Source organism: Oreochromis aureus, linkage group 20, assembly GCF_013358895.1.
Source record: "Oreochromis aureus strain Israel breed Guangdong linkage group 20, ZZ_aureus, whole genome shotgun sequence".
Classification (NCBI taxonomy): Eukaryota; Metazoa; Chordata; class Actinopteri; order Cichliformes; family Cichlidae; genus Oreochromis; species Oreochromis aureus.
Window position 1 is genome coordinate 18,497,395 of NC_052961.1, and position 15,582 is coordinate 18,512,976.

At 40.8% G+C, this 15,582-nt stretch overlaps 1 protein-coding gene across 1 annotated transcript; it reads left to right on the forward strand.

The window, feature by feature from the left end:
* The first annotated feature begins 2,931 nt into the window (after positions 1 to 2,931).
* On the forward strand, positions 2,932 to 8,968 carry LOC116330792 (potassium voltage-gated channel subfamily A member 3). The gene is made up of 3 exons (XM_031753233.2): positions 2,932 to 6,213; positions 7,768 to 7,835; positions 7,948 to 8,968. The coding sequence occupies exon 1, from the start codon at positions 3,033 to 3,035 to the stop codon at positions 4,890 to 4,892; it is 1,860 nt and encodes a 619-aa protein (XP_031609093.2). The 5' UTR covers positions 2,932 to 3,032; the 3' UTR covers positions 4,893 to 6,213; positions 7,768 to 7,835; positions 7,948 to 8,968.
* Positions 8,969 to 15,582: the final 6,614 nt, after the last annotated feature.

Consider the following 15,582-nt stretch of genomic DNA (forward strand, 5'->3'; position numbering starts at 1 on the left):
TGGTGTTTACACAAGTGTTCTCTTATTTCTACATTTATCCCCAAATCCGGAGCAGCTCTTTGTAGAAGTGTGAAACAGCACAATGTCCTCCCCTTCAGGGACTGTCCTCATTTCTTGTAACCTTTTCACAGTCTTTGATCTTTTCAATGACAAAGTGAAATCCTCTCCAATCCCAAGCCTTTCTCTGCTGTACCTGCACCTTATAGATGGTCAAGCAAATATTTGGTAACAGCTATAAATATATAAGCCGGCCACGTGTAGCCTAAGTGGACATCCATCTTCATTACCCTTATTTAAAAATGGACAACAAAAAGCAGCTTGACAAATCTCCAAATAATGAAGGGCAAAATGTGTTTTTGAAGCTTTTTCAGTTTATTTAGCTCAGGCAAGCTTTGGAAACTCTCATATCTATCCCACTGAATGAGAGCCAAGGTATGGAATGTGAAAGGAAGCAGGAGTAGAGGGAGAGGCAGAGGGAAAGTATGCAAGGCCAAAAGAGAAACACCCAAGCCATGAGATGAAAATGATAACGATTGCATCATCACTTTGCCCTGCTGTGAAACTGCTTGGAAAATGTACAGTTTCTTAATATTCTTCACTAAATATTACTGTGTGTGTGTGTGTGTGTGTGTGTTCCTGTCTAGCTATCTTTGTGAGGACCGAAATCTGCATTCTACTATACTTGTGAGAACCAGCAGTCACTTGTGAGGACACACAACCCGGTCCTCACATTTTTGAAGGCATTTAAAGGCATTTTTGAGGCTCAAAATGGGGTAAATATCACTGTGTGTGTGTGTGTGTGTGTGTGTGTGTGTGTGTGTGTGTGTGTGTGTGTGTGTGTGTACATGTTTAGACATTTTTATGAGGACCAATATTTGGCATGCCACTATGCTTATGGAGACCAACAGTCACTTATGGGGACAAAATGCCTGTCCCCTCAATTTTGAAGGCATTTTTGAGGCTCAAAATGTGGCTTTGGTGTCAGGGTTACCATTAGCTTATGGTTAGGTTTAGGCTGAGAGTTAGGGTTAGGTATTTATTTTTGATGGTTAGAGTTAGGGTGGCTAAGTGGCTAGTGAAAGCAATATGTCAATTAGATGTCCTCACTAAGATATGAATGTGTGTGTGTGCGTGTGTGGGTGTGGGTGTGCGTGTGTGGGTGTGGGTGTGCGTGTGTGGGTCTTTTAGGAATGCCAAAGAAAAAATATCTGGGTTAAGTAAGTCGATACAGCAGAATAGCTGATACCCAGGGATTGAATGTTTCCTGTACGTCATAAGAAGCATGAAGTAAATGAAGTAAATGTTGGTTTATTTACCTCTGAGACTTATTGAGACCATGTGTAGAATAAAATTGATAGTTACGTATTGTTTAAGTTGTGTATTGCATGGTTGAGCCTAATCGCTGTATGTATCCTCTAAATTATATTTTCACAGCTTTTGTAGTGAAATTGTCTGTAAGGTATTTAGGGTGTAACCACTTTATTTGAGGTGAATGCCATACTGTGGCCCAAACTGTGATGAAACCTTTGTTGTTTATTTAATTAATTTGTCAGCTTAGATTAGCATTTAATAAAGGTACTTATAACAGTGACTTTGCATGGTAACCCCTTTCCCCTTCCTCTTAGGCTACATTTGCAGCTGAAGGTCGACACACTTGCCTCCCTCAGTAGTAGGCGGTACTCCTTTAAAGTATACATGTTAAACATTAACAAATAAAGCCAAAGCAAATGTTTATCCCAACACAGTTCAAAATGACAACATGAAAAAAATAGATAATAGAAGCTGCACTGACTCTTTTGAGTAATTCATGATCAGTTTTAGTAGCTATGTCAAAGGGCTGTTTGATGCTATCCCAGACTTCTATCTTTCGTTTGATCTAGTTTTAGCAAAATTATTGTAGCAAGTGCTGTCTCAACCAAAGAGTGGTTTTAAACTTGTGTTTAAAGTTGTGCATCAGACATACTTGTGTTAAAAACAAACACAATAATATAAATAAACAGTTTGAAAACATATTAATATTAGTTCTGTCATTTCCCCCACCTTTCAGTACCTCGGACAGCAACCATTCAAGCAACATCTGGAAACTCCCTAAATCTAATTTCACTGTACACTGAAATTATACAACACTGTCTGAAGTCATAAAAAATGCTATAATTCCGATTTCCTTGCCTTTTTCCTGCCATACTGGATAATGAAAACATATGAGCTTGCTTGTCAGTCACACACATCCCCTTACTAGAAGTATCCCATATGTGGCCAATTTTATTGCTACATTAGTGAGAGCAGTGAAAAAAAAGAAAAATCCCATTTCATATGACAAAGACAGGGATTGCTCTTCTTCCTCCTGCGTGACAATATATAATCAAACCTATCCCAGGACAGTGCTGTGTACTGTACCTGCCCTTTTGACATTCATCATTATTAAGGTCACCTGACCTTGTATAATATGAGCTGAGGTACGAGGGCTAGGACCTGAGTGTCTCTTAATGTCTTATTAATAATTATTTCTTTGGCACTTGCGTCTTTTTAAGCTTTTCGCCAAACATTTACTTTAATTTTATGCTGCTGCTGTTATGTATTCATCACACATCGACCTGACTGAACTCCCTCCTCTCTTTCTCATCCCCGTGCTCGCTGATCATCACTTTAACACGTACCATTGGGACTTGGGGACCCGGCATTAATTATCTTTCAGATTTCAGACGGGATATCAATCGTTAACCATTTTCCTTGAGCCTAATTTAAATAAAATTGTCGCCTACAGAATTAGGTGCAATACTTTACCGGGACACACGCTAATTTATTTCTGGCGCTGGTGCATCTTTTATGATACTTTCGAGTGGAAATGAAGCTGTGATATATTCATGAGCAGCCTATTTGAAAATATCCCATCTGTGGGCAATGACCTTGTTTAAAAGGAGACTGTTTGTACTCGCCAAGTGTGTGTCTGAGAGTCTGTGTGTGTCAGCGCGCGTGTCTAGAAGACGGGGAGAGGGGTAGAAGAAGGTGGGCACGCCCAAACGATGTGCTGAATGACGCCCGTCTGTTGCTTTTTCTGTATATTGGAGCGTCCAACGATTGGAGGAGGAGGGCGAAGGTACCCAGCGCTGGCGCGTCGTGGGCGGGTGGAAGGGCTGTTTATAAACCCAGATCTTTCCTCGTGGGCGGGAAGAGCAACAGTGGGGAGTGAAAGTGAAGCGAGAGAAAAAAGTGAGAGAGACAGAGGAGACAAGGCTGTGGTGGCGACGGCAGTGGTTGACCGGGGTCCGCGGAGGGGGCGAGGCGGCCGCCCCTGTATGCGTCTTCAACCGCGCATGGACGACCACCTCAGCCTCCTTCAATCACCCCCGCCAAGCGCAACCAAAACCCGGGGCGACAACCTGGTGAACCACGGATACACCGAGACAGAAGCCGACGTGATGACGGTTGTGGCTTGTGACAACATGCTCGAAGAGTCAGCGGCTCTCCCGGGCCACCACTCTCTGGATCGTTATGAACCGGATCACGAATGCTGCGAGAGGGTGGTCATCAACATCTCAGGGTTACGATTTGAAACCCAGCTAAAGACTCTCTCGCAATTTCCAGAGACGCTGCTGGGTGACCCCAAGAAGAGGATGAGGTACTTTGATCCCCTCAGGAATGAATACTTTTTCGATCGGAACAGACCCAGCTTTGATGCCATCCTCTATTACTACCAGTCTGGCGGGCGCATAAGAAGACCTGTGAATGTGCCCATTGACATTTTTTCTGAGGAGATACGCTTCTACGAGCTGGGCGAGGAGGCTATGGAGAAGTTCAGGGAGGATGAGGGTTTCATAAAGGAGGAGGAGCGACCGTTGCCTGAGAATGAATTTCAAAGACAGGTGTGGCTGCTTTTTGAGTACCCAGAGAGCTCTGGTCCCGCCCGGGGAATCGCAATAGTTTCAGTCTTGGTCATTCTCATCTCCATTGTCATTTTCTGCTTAGAGACATTGCCGGAGTTCAGGGACGAGAACAGGGATCCAATCACCATTGCGCCTGTGATAAATGGCACACTAACCTATTTCATCAGCCCATTCTCGGACCCGTTCTTTGTTGTGGAGACGTTGTGTATAATCTGGTTCTCCTTCGAGCTGCTAGTGCGCTTCTTTGCATGCCCGAGTAAGGCCACGTTCTCCAAAAATATTATGAACATTATAGACATTGTGGCCATTGTTCCCTATTTCATCACACTGGGCACAGAGCTGGCAGAAAGACAAGGGAACGGACAGCAGGCCATGTCATTAGCCATTCTGCGCGTAATTAGGCTTGTTCGGGTGTTTCGTATTTTCAAACTGTCGCGTCACTCTAAGGGGCTTCAGATTTTAGGACAGACTCTAAAGGCCAGTATGCGTGAGCTGGGCCTGCTCATCTTCTTCTTATTCATCGGTGTCATCCTCTTCTCCAGTGCTGTCTACTTTGCTGAGGCAGACGACCCGGAATCGGGTTTCAACAGCATCCCGGACGCATTCTGGTGGGCTGTTGTCACCATGACCACAGTGGGCTACGGGGACATGCACCCCGTGACAATTGGGGGAAAGATTGTGGGGTCTTTGTGCGCAATTGCTGGCGTGCTGACTATTGCCCTGCCTGTACCTGTCATCGTCTCCAATTTTAATTATTTCTACCACAGAGAAACGGAAGGCGAGGAGCAGGCACAGTACTTGCACGTGGGCAGCTGTCAGCCTTTAGCAGACACCGAGGAGCTGAGGAAGACTCGCTCTTCTTCTTCACTCAGCAAGAGCGAGTACATGGTGATAGAAGAGCACGGGATAAACAGCACGTTCAAACAGCAGCCCAACTTCCCCACTACCGCTCAGAACAACTCGCAGAATTGTGTGAATATAAACAAAAAGATTTTCACCGACGTGTAGCCATTATTTTAGAGCCATAACCCTGAACACAGGAAGTGGTGACGAATCGACACACAGCTGGTTCTGCCGTTGCGCACCAGCGTGTGGAAGCAGCGGTAGATCAGAAAGAAAGAAAAAAAAACAGAAAAAAGAAGCGAAAGAACAAAACCTGTCTGTTCAGAGATGCTGCTTTGCTGTCCATTCAAAGAATCGGGATTTTTCATTTCAGTGGTATGAATTCATAATTCTGTGTGGTTCCATTCGCGCTTGTAAGAAGATGAAGAGCTCCTTATAAAGTATTAGGCCTACCATTCTTCTCTGAGTGAGGGGGGGTTGACCTGTTGTGACTCGGGCAATAGTGAGTATATTCTTCACAGCAGGTAGATATAGAAGCTTTATAACTGTGACAGATGTGCACAAATGTATAATACTTGAAGGGCACTCACATTGTATTAACATGCGTTATGGGTCGTGATCCGTCAATCATCGGCTATGTATAATATCCAGAATCATTTAAATATGTTTGTGTGTGCGTGTTTAAACACATGTGACGTCTGAAAAACACAGTTCAGCATATAGTATCTCAATTAGACCGTTTTGTGCTATGCCTTTATTGTGCGTTAAAGTCTAGTCCAAATGCTATTCTCTTTAAAACATATATAAGAATTCCCAACAATTTCTTTGTATGCATTCTCCTGGTAGGCTATTTTAACTGATAAACGGCGACATATAAACAAAGAGGCCAGCCAACTCCAATTCTCATTATCGATGCAAGACACACGTGCAGCGAAGAAACACCGAGCTTTTTTTGCGCACACAAACAGTGATCAAAGATGGAGCGTGTCTCTTTTCGGATGCCTCGAATATAGCCCACTGTGATGCAGTCTCCATGGCGACGGTCGTTTCCTCGGTAACCCCCCCAGTCACCGTTACCATGGCACTCTTGTTTCCACAGTAACCTCCCAGATTGCTTGGAAGCAATATTGAAGATTTTCATCTTAATGGGTTGTCTTCGGTCTGTAAGAAGGATGTTTGGGCACCGTGCTTCGCTGCATAAAAAAATACAAGCCCAAACACACCCACTAATACTAATCTGCAAGCTCCCCCAATGACCAGAACAATGACACAAAAACAAATGACACCAAGGAGGTTGTTAATTACAACAGTCCTACAAAACAGCACAGGCTCGACACGGATAGCTGCAAAGCTGTCTGTCAAGAGAGGCCGAAGAAGAGACATGTGAGGAATTTGTGAATGGACTGGCAGCACATTGTCTGGCTGCTCTGAGTGCGCTACTGTCGGCGTTCAGCAGAGGCTGCTGTTCTCCCACTGAAAAAAACTGGTAAGTTCTAAGCACTGTGGTGCTCGTCTCATTCTGACCCATCACTTTTGCGTAAGTCATAACATAAGACCCGTGCTTTTGTTGCTTGGAGATTTACACGGCTAATTTACTGAATGGAAAGTTCAGCCAGGTCATTTCAATCTAACAAGTTATCATCATGAGACGCACTGGCGCTAAATTAACCTGCACTCAGGCTAACGGTCAGTCAGTTATCTACAAATGCATTTTATATAGTTATTGAAACAGCATATTGTAAGAAGGATTTTGGCTTTCGTCCTTCATCGAACAGTGTAGTGATGTCTCACCAATTGCATGTATTTATATGTTTTTAATGTTTAGACCCTTGTTAGTCTGTGTGTAGGATTTGTGATCCTCATGTGTTTCACCTTCAGCTGACGCTGTCTAAGAAATGGGTAAGAACACCTACAGCGTGCTCATACAGGTTGTGTATGAGTGCTGCCCCCTGGTGGCCGTAATCTCCTAATTGAACAGGTGCCCTGCTTTGTGACCTCTATCATTTCTCATGGATATCCCCACCGTAGGGATGTGATATTAGAAAGCAAAAGAAAAAAAAAAGAAGGCTTGTTTTTGGATTAACTGAATAATTTCTAATTATTTAAAAAATTAAGAAATGGAATCTGTAATGGGGTTTTTCTGTTGTTTGCTTGGGCTTAAAAGTCTTAAAATGCTCGTGTGTTTTCATGTACCACAGTCCTATCTTTGATACCGTTGCACTGATGATCCTCCAGATTTATGTCTATTTATGCCCAGTGTCCTCCCTGACTCCGGTCACTTAACTGAAAGCAGAGACGAGAGTGAGGCAGATATAAAACTTTCAAAAGCCAGGACGAGAGAAATATAATTATTTTTAAACTATTTACTACACACTTAAATGTGTGATTATACAAAATTACATCTTTAGTGTACCTTTCCAGTTAGGGATTAGCAATAATCATGGTAGTTTCATTTCAAAGGATACCCTAAAAGACAAAGTGGGAGTTGCCTCAGATAAAACCTTTTCATTGATTTATTATAACTTTTCAATTTGATCCCTGGCATTTTTATATTTGTTCTGTGGCGATCTCCATATTGATCATCAGTTGAAAGCCTGCTCATTTCTCATGTTACATAAAATCTCTAGCAAAGGAAAACACTAATAGATGAGAAAGTGAATAAGCAGAAATGGGAGCCACTTGTTTTTCACCTAACTGGATTGGCCAGTCTGGAAGCCTTTATTTCCCGGGCCTCTAATAATCCACAGGATAGATTGTTTGAGACATTGTACACTGCAGTGCACTCATCCTTTCAATTTTTGTTCACTTCTGCTAATTTCAAGTCGACTCAGGTCACTTGAGAGTTACAGTCGTGTCTGTCAGACTTTAATTTCCTGTCCTTAACGCTCTCCTCACTAAGACGTTATTCAGAGTTACACAGTTCTTTGCCCGACTGTTAATGAGACAAAAGAGAGAAGAGAAGTAGCTTTGCTTTTGCCGAGACCACAAAACTCTAATAGTTTTGCTTTTCCTTCCCCCATCTTGTTTTTTTCTCTCTTAGGTGAACTCTTTCTCTGCTTAGACCTCCTGGAACCCCCAACGAAACCAGTTAGACTGCCTCCCATTTAGGTAAACAAACTAAATTGATTTGACACAGGTGCCAATTACTTAGAAAAGCTGACTCATTTCGGAGGCATTTAGATTAGCCATTAACCTGCAGTGACCTTATTTTTCCATTTAGGGGCGCAGCGACTCCGGTCTTCCTGTTGGGCCAGATTGGCCAAGTTAGCAATTGAGACAGAAATCTCTCTGGATTAATTCTTCCCACCCTGCCTTCTTGCTCATGGCTGGTGCCCTTGAACCTGAATTAACAAGTTGTGCCTATTAATTACCCTGCCCCGCCCCTCCAACGGACCACAGCTTATTCCAAAATGCAACAAAATGCAGTTTTGACAAGCCTATAATGGACGCTGAACATCCAGTTTTGTAGCTGCAGTTTTATAGCTGCTTCTGGGGCTAAAGCACTGTGAATGGAACCATCGCAGGATCAGAAGTTGTTGAGAGAGCGACAGAATTCAGCTGCAATGGACTCTGACTTTTTCGCCACATGCTTTCTGTATAAAATTCAAAAGGATAGATGCAGAAAACAAGACAGCAATTTTGCAAAGCACTTTCGCTTTACTGGAATATACAAGGATTTTTGCATTCTGTAGTCACCTTTCTGGGAAGAGATGTTTATCATGGACAACAGCTGACCAGCATTAAGACAGAAGTGGCAAAAATACAAGGCCGTCCACAATTTACTGCTTTAAAACTGTGATACAAATTCAAGGACTGTTAGTCATTTGCCTTTGTTAGTTCTGTGTGCCGTGTATTTGTAACATGTGAGACAAACGCATATGTACATGTGCTGGTCGCTGCTATTCCATTGACATATACTGTACGTGGAGGAAAATACAAAGGCATTTATGCAGACACAAACACAGAGACATGCAGCACATACACATGCCTTTGGATGGCTTTCTCCTTCCCAGAATGCACTCTTGATTTATAGGAAAGGGCAAAATGTTGTCATGGGATGGCTTGTTTGTTCTGTGTTATTTTTGTGCTGTCTTAAACATGACCCATGTAAAGAGAGTCTGAAAGTAGCCAAATTGTAAAGGAAAACGCACTCATTTACAGTTGCAAGGCAAAGTTTTAGTGCCACTTACTGATATATAATGTTGGATCATTTTCCTCAATAAATCAATGAACAAGTTTTATACTTTTTGTTCATTTGTTTAATTGGGTTCGTCTGTTTAACTAGCTTTTAGGTAGAAATATAGATACTCTCAAAAGTTTCGGAAAACTTTCCTGCAGCTATGTCCAGAGGGATGTCTGGATTCAGTACATTTCCAAAGTACATTTCCACTTTTAAATTAACTAGAAGGGAGACTAACAACCTGTGTTTAGTATTCCTCTGCCTTTCTCTCACTCCAAATTGTTTAATAAAAGAAACCTATTAAATTTGCAGTTAAGCGTTAATAGAATGAAAATACATGAAATATCTTATAGCTGGGCACAGAATTAGTGACTGCAGTACCTGTACAACATATAATGCAATTAAGTACATGACATAAAATGGTGATATGGTTTAATCCTTCAATACCGCAATATGCAATCATTTCATGAGTTATTCTGGATGCTACTGTGTGTAAAAATGCTGTTGGCACACAGGATGTGCCACTGTTTAACAAGTGTTTCCCGTGAAGAGCCTTGCAACGTGACAGTCTTTTAATAGGGAAAAAGAGTGCTGGTGAGTCCTTTGGTTACAGGAGAACACACTAACACAACAGAAGAAAGAACAAAGAGAGCTCTCTGTAGCAGCAGGACCAGACAGGAAGCTTATGACGGAGTACTCCATCAATGAACTAGAAGGGCAATATTAAAAATAAAAGAGACGTCTCTCTGACAGATTTAGAAAGAAACATTTGGTGATTCCTAAATTTAATTCTACCTCACACCGGCAGACATTTGGATGCCCCCGGAATTGTCTGGTTGCACCTTAAAGAGAACTGAGCTGTGTTAGAGCACAGTGGAAAACTTCGTATCATCTCCCAGGCGAAGAGGTAAATATTAACATTGTAACAAAGGTTTACAGCAATCATGCTGTCATGCTGTGTATGAGAAAGTGTGCTTTATTGCTGCACCGAGCCTGCCAGTTCACTAATGACTCTGCCATCTCCCTTGGCAAATGTATGGCCGAGAGAATCCAACCACTATTTCTTTGGTAGTCCCCGCTTACATGCGCAGCAAATCCCCCTCACAGTCTATCTGTGTCTGTTTTCATTTTTTTTGCTTGCCCATTCCTTTAGTATCAAACATAGGGAAAGGCATACTGTTGCAGCTGATCACAGAAAAAATCCCTATGACATCATCAGACCTCACACTAGCCATAGGGCTAATGCACAACAACTCTCCATAGTAACAAGGGAGGGTTGATGGTGGCATATTCAGCCCTCTGCAGGTGCATTTCAGAGCTAATCTCTCGAGCTGTTGGTGTTAGTGTAAACTGTGTACACAGCTTCTGGGAAAGGTAGGGGCTAGCAGAGTCTAATTTTGTGTATCAGTGTGTTTATTAGAATTGCACACTGTGTAGACTGGGTTTCACCATGCAGGGACTTGATGTATACAACAAGTTTAAGTTGAAACAATTTCAATATTGTGAGCCAGCATCATCACAGCACACAAATAGTATAAAACCTTTACAATCAAAATGCCAACGTATCTTGAAGGGAGATGCTAGAATGTCTGTTTATTATTATTATATAAATTAAACGTGGAAATGTATGCCACTTAGGTAAATTCCATTTGACTAGATTCCATACAGCCTTCACACATCATCTTTCTCACTTCATTTGATTTTCATAATTTGAATTTTTAATTTTCATCTGTTGTTTTTGAGAAACAGCATATAAATGAGTGTAACACATGAGCAGAAAGTTCCAAGCAGACAAAATATAATCAAATAAATCCACAGAATAAAATTCTATGTTCACAGAATGCCAGGACTTATCAATTATCAACACATGGGCAAGCTTTTTTAATCATTCCCATTAAATACTTCAGTATATTTGAATCTTATTCTCTATATAATATGCTTATGCTTTAGACCCAAGGCTAGATCAATTTGTTGAATTTTTAATTTTATGTTAATTTTAAACCATTTTTTATTTATTGGCTGCTTGACATCTTCTAACAGTACCAACAGTTAATTATTATTTTTAATCACAGTTATATTTTGTCTTAAAATCAGAGTCCGGATTAGACTGAACACAACAATGTTATAAAGGAAGGTGTCAACTTTCAGCTTCAAAATTCTTCATAAAAGAACTTTCACAATAAACTCACTCACGACTTTAAAATGTCTTAGCATAAAGTATAATAAAGCCTTTTATGCCCTGGTCATGTGACACCTGCAGTACACATGGCTCTTGTTTTTTTCCTCTAGTGACTCCCAGTTGTGTGATATTTCCATGTTCCCTAGCAGAGCCACAGTCTTGGCACTGCAGGAAAGGATGGTTGCTAAGGATGATGATGCTGTTGCTAGTGCTTCCACTAAAATCAGATTATTTCTTGCTGCTGATTGGCTGATCAGTACCAGTTTTCAGCCACAGGCAGAGCAGAGAACACAGGACTCCCTGTCCTGTTCTGTATACAAATGCACAGAAAAAAAAATATCTTGGAAATACAAATATACACACTGTCTGACGCATGCGGGCCTGCAAGAAGATTTAGATTTAAGCAAGAGCAAGATGTTAATTTGCAATCTTTTACTGACAAAACAAACAGACAAATGGTAGAGAGGCTGATAGTTCAACACAAAGAGACAGAAACGCTCCTGCACTCTGCTAGATGACTCATCACTGTCACTGTGACCTTTATCTGCTGCCCTCTCCACCTCTGTTCTTCCATCCCTCCCCTTCATTTTCATTTTCTGCACCCCTCTAACTGCAATTCCTGATGACTTTTTTTCCATCCTCCCTAATCTAGCCTCTTCTGATCCATAAATATAAGCTCTTCCTGACACAATTTCCACCATTTCTTTGGTGTCTTTCCCAATAGTTGTTTTTCCACAACTCTTAGTAATATAATACAAATATACACAGACAGACTACAGGCAGACTGGTACTTGATGCTTGTGGCTGACAGACTATGGTTTGTATACTTTAACTGTTCATTTAGCTGAATTGTCCAGACAGAGAGCACTTAACTGCTGCCCACAGTTTCAGAAATTCCTTAGGGAAAACGAATGTTCAGTGGGTGCATCAGGTCACCAAGAGCCTCCATGAAAAGGTGGTGTTTTTAATATGTTGCTTATAGATTCAGCAGCACATATCTAGTAATACAGAATACATGCCATTTATATACATGCCTCTCTTTGCTAAACCACACCCTCCAGATCAGCAAGATCATTGATTTTCTCTTGTTTTCTAAGGTGGAGAAAAAAACGGAAAGTGAAACCACATCTAGAATCAATACTGGAGCACTCTACTCTGAAGGGAAGGACATATCTCATCGTGAAAACAGTGATCACGATCAGCCTGGTTGCTTTCAACAGACAGGTATAGAACTTACAAGGTCATTTTCTAAATATAGAGAGAGACCCCAGGGGGAGACATGCAGAGAACGTGAAGAGTGGGTGGAGAAAATGAGGGAAAAAAGAGCTGATGAACTCCTTGGTTTGTCATACAGGAGCCGAGTTCTGTAACAAAGATTAGTTTATTTTGGTTCTCCATTTACATCAACTGCAGTTTCATTAGATGTAAATTCAGAAACATATTCATTTTATGTGTTACTTGTGTCAAATTTGAAAATATATATATGTATAAAGAAATGTGTATGTTTTTGCACATGGATTTTTGTGGGCTTGAAGCCACAAAGAAACAGGGAGTCAGAATGTTAAGGAATGTACCGATAACAATAGCTCATTACTGCATGTATGAGTGTATTGCATCTAGTAAGATATCACCTGCTGCAGCACCAGCAGAGGTCACACAGGACAAAGCTCCTCCCCTGCAGTCATCTGTCATAACTTAGATAAACAACCTCTCTCCCTCACTCTGTCTCTTTCTCACTCTTCACCTCGCCCAGTCACTTCTAAATGCTCTTCTGCATGAGAAAGGGTGGAGATTTTAGGTGTGCGTGTCTGATACATACATATCCTAGTCGTGCCATAATCATTTCAAAATATTTGTGTGCTCTTCTCTTGCAGAAATAATGGGTTCTGCGTAACCTCTACACTTGTTGTCCCGACTATTGTGACTGTATCCATCATATTTACTTTCTCTAATCCATCTTCAAAAAAAAGAAACAAACAAAACAAACAAACAAACAAACAAACAAAACAAAGCACCTGGGTAGCATTTTGGAGTATAAGCTCCAATAAATTCACTGGCTGTCACTACAGTGGTACATATTTAATACAGTGAAAAATAATGTTTGCATGGTTATTGCAGTCATGTGGGGTCAATAGTTGGAAAGCAATATAAAGTTTCCCTTTCAGATTTTATCTGGCCTGCTTGGCTAAACATAAAACAGAATCAATGCTCCTATTAGGTTCAGACTTGGCATAACCTGAAGGTAAGAGGGAACTGGAGATGGATCTGGCTATCTAAAGTCTTGGAAGGGGTTTGGGGTCTGTCAAACTCTGGGTAAACTGTGTGGCATTGATTTAAAACTGTTTATACTTTATATGTCTATGGGTATTCAAAGTCCAACATTGTACCAGTTAGGAAATACCCAATTTATGATTAAGGTCAAAACTGCGATGAAACTATGAATTTGATGTATGTCAGACACACTATAGAGTTACAAAGAGATTTCCTTTTTTTTAGTTTATGTACAGTGAGCGATCACGTTTTATTTACCTATGTGCTTTACAATACAAAAGACAAAGAAAAACAAGATGTTTGCACCCACACATATGCAGATTAGTCACATGCAATAACACAATAATAAACTGTCCCTCATCCACAGTTCCAGAGATCAGCAGTAAGTGAATGTTACAGCTGATGCATATCTGAGGTTGCCTGCGAGAATACTCTAAAGTCGTCCTGCGATGGCAGCAGAAGCAGAGTCCCCTAGTGTGTATATCGCCTGTGTTGAGTTTTGACAGAGTTGACAGTTCAGTATATGTTCAGTGTATCAGACTGCTTTGTCAATGCTTTAGAATATCTGCAGTATGTCCTGCATATATTTAAAAAAAATCCTGAATCATTATGTAGTAGGTTTCTAACCTGTGATAAAAGATGACTTATCCCTGCCCTGACTGTTGTAACTTAGATAGATAGATAGATAGATAGATAGATAGATAGATAGATAGATAGATAGATAGATAGATAGATAGATAGATAGATAGATAGATAGATAGATAGATAGATAGATAGATGTTGTATCGCTTCACCATAGTACAACAATAATTAATAGTGGGATACCAATAAGATTTCAGTTAGCTGATGATGTTTTTATTTGGTTAAAGAAATAAAGAAATAAAACAATTTTTAAAAAATGTTTTCATGGTTTACAACAGTGAATTCCAACATGAAAAAATGATGTTGCATCTGAAAACAAAAACACAAAACAGCTGCAAGAATTAAATAAACCTCACATCACTATGACCCACCCTTTCTGAATCCCATATTCTATAACCTTCTCTAAGTGCACTCTTCCTCATCCCGTGAGTGAAACTGTGTTTAGATAATTGCTTTCAACATGGTGGTGGAAGATGAATCATTGTTCTACTGACACCCAGCGCGGGATATTGGAAGCTGGGCTCTCTCCTGCATTTAGAAATGGGCTGTGTTAATTTACATTCACAAACAACTGAAGATTTAAGACTTCCAGGGCATTTATCAGTAGAACCTGATAACACCAGAGTGGCAAATACAGTGCTGTAAAAAAAGTTTTTGTTCCCTTTCTGATGTCTTATGTTTTGTATTTATCATACTTTCATGCTTCAGATCATCGAATAAATTTAGATTTTAAAGATAAATGCAGTTTGCAGATGTAGTTATTAAAATGATTATTTCATTTATTAAGGGAAAGAGGAACTATCCAAACCTAGCTGTGCTGTTTAAATCCAAACTGTATGAACCAAGTCAACTTGAGCCTCATGGCATTAACTGATGCCTGGACATTCTCCTTCAGGATTTTCTGATAGAGAGCAGAATTCATGGTTCCATCAATTAGAGCAAGTCGTCCAGGTCCTGAAGCAGCAAAGGAGCCCCAGATCATCATACTACCACCACCGTGTTTGACTGTTGGTAAGATGTTGTTTTTATGAAATTCTGTGTTGGTTTTGCACCAGATGTAACAGGACTCAAACCTTCCAGTTCCAGTTCAACTCTTGTCTTGTCAGTTCACAAAATATTTCACCAAAAGTCTTGGAGATCACCATAATGGTATCTGGTAAATGTAAGACGAGCCTTTGTGTTCTTTTTCTTCAGCAGTTGTTTTAACTATGTAGCTCTCCCATGGATGCCACTTTTGCCCAGTTCCTGTCCAATTTTTGAAACATGAAGGCTGTCCTTAACTGAGGCAGGTGAACCCTGCAGTTTTTTTAGATGTTGTTCTCAGTTCTTTTGTGACCTCCCAGGTCATTGATTTGCTCTTGGAGTAATTTTGGTACGCTGGCCACTCCTGGGAAGGTTCCAGGATATCTCCATTTGTGGATAATGGGTCTCACCAGTGGTTTACTGGAGTTCCAAAGCCTTAGAAACGGCTTTGGAACCCATCCAAAGTGATAGATGTCAGTGACTTTGTTTCTCATCTATTCCTGAGTTTCTTTAGATTGTGGCAATAATGTGATTCAATTTGAGATCTTTTAGCCTCTTTC

What these genes read in the sequence shown, in the direction of transcription:
- LOC116330792 (XM_031753233.2), top strand. Translation starts at nt 3,033, where the DNA reads ATGACGCCCGTCTGTTGCTTTTTCTGTATATTGGAGCGTCCAACGATT.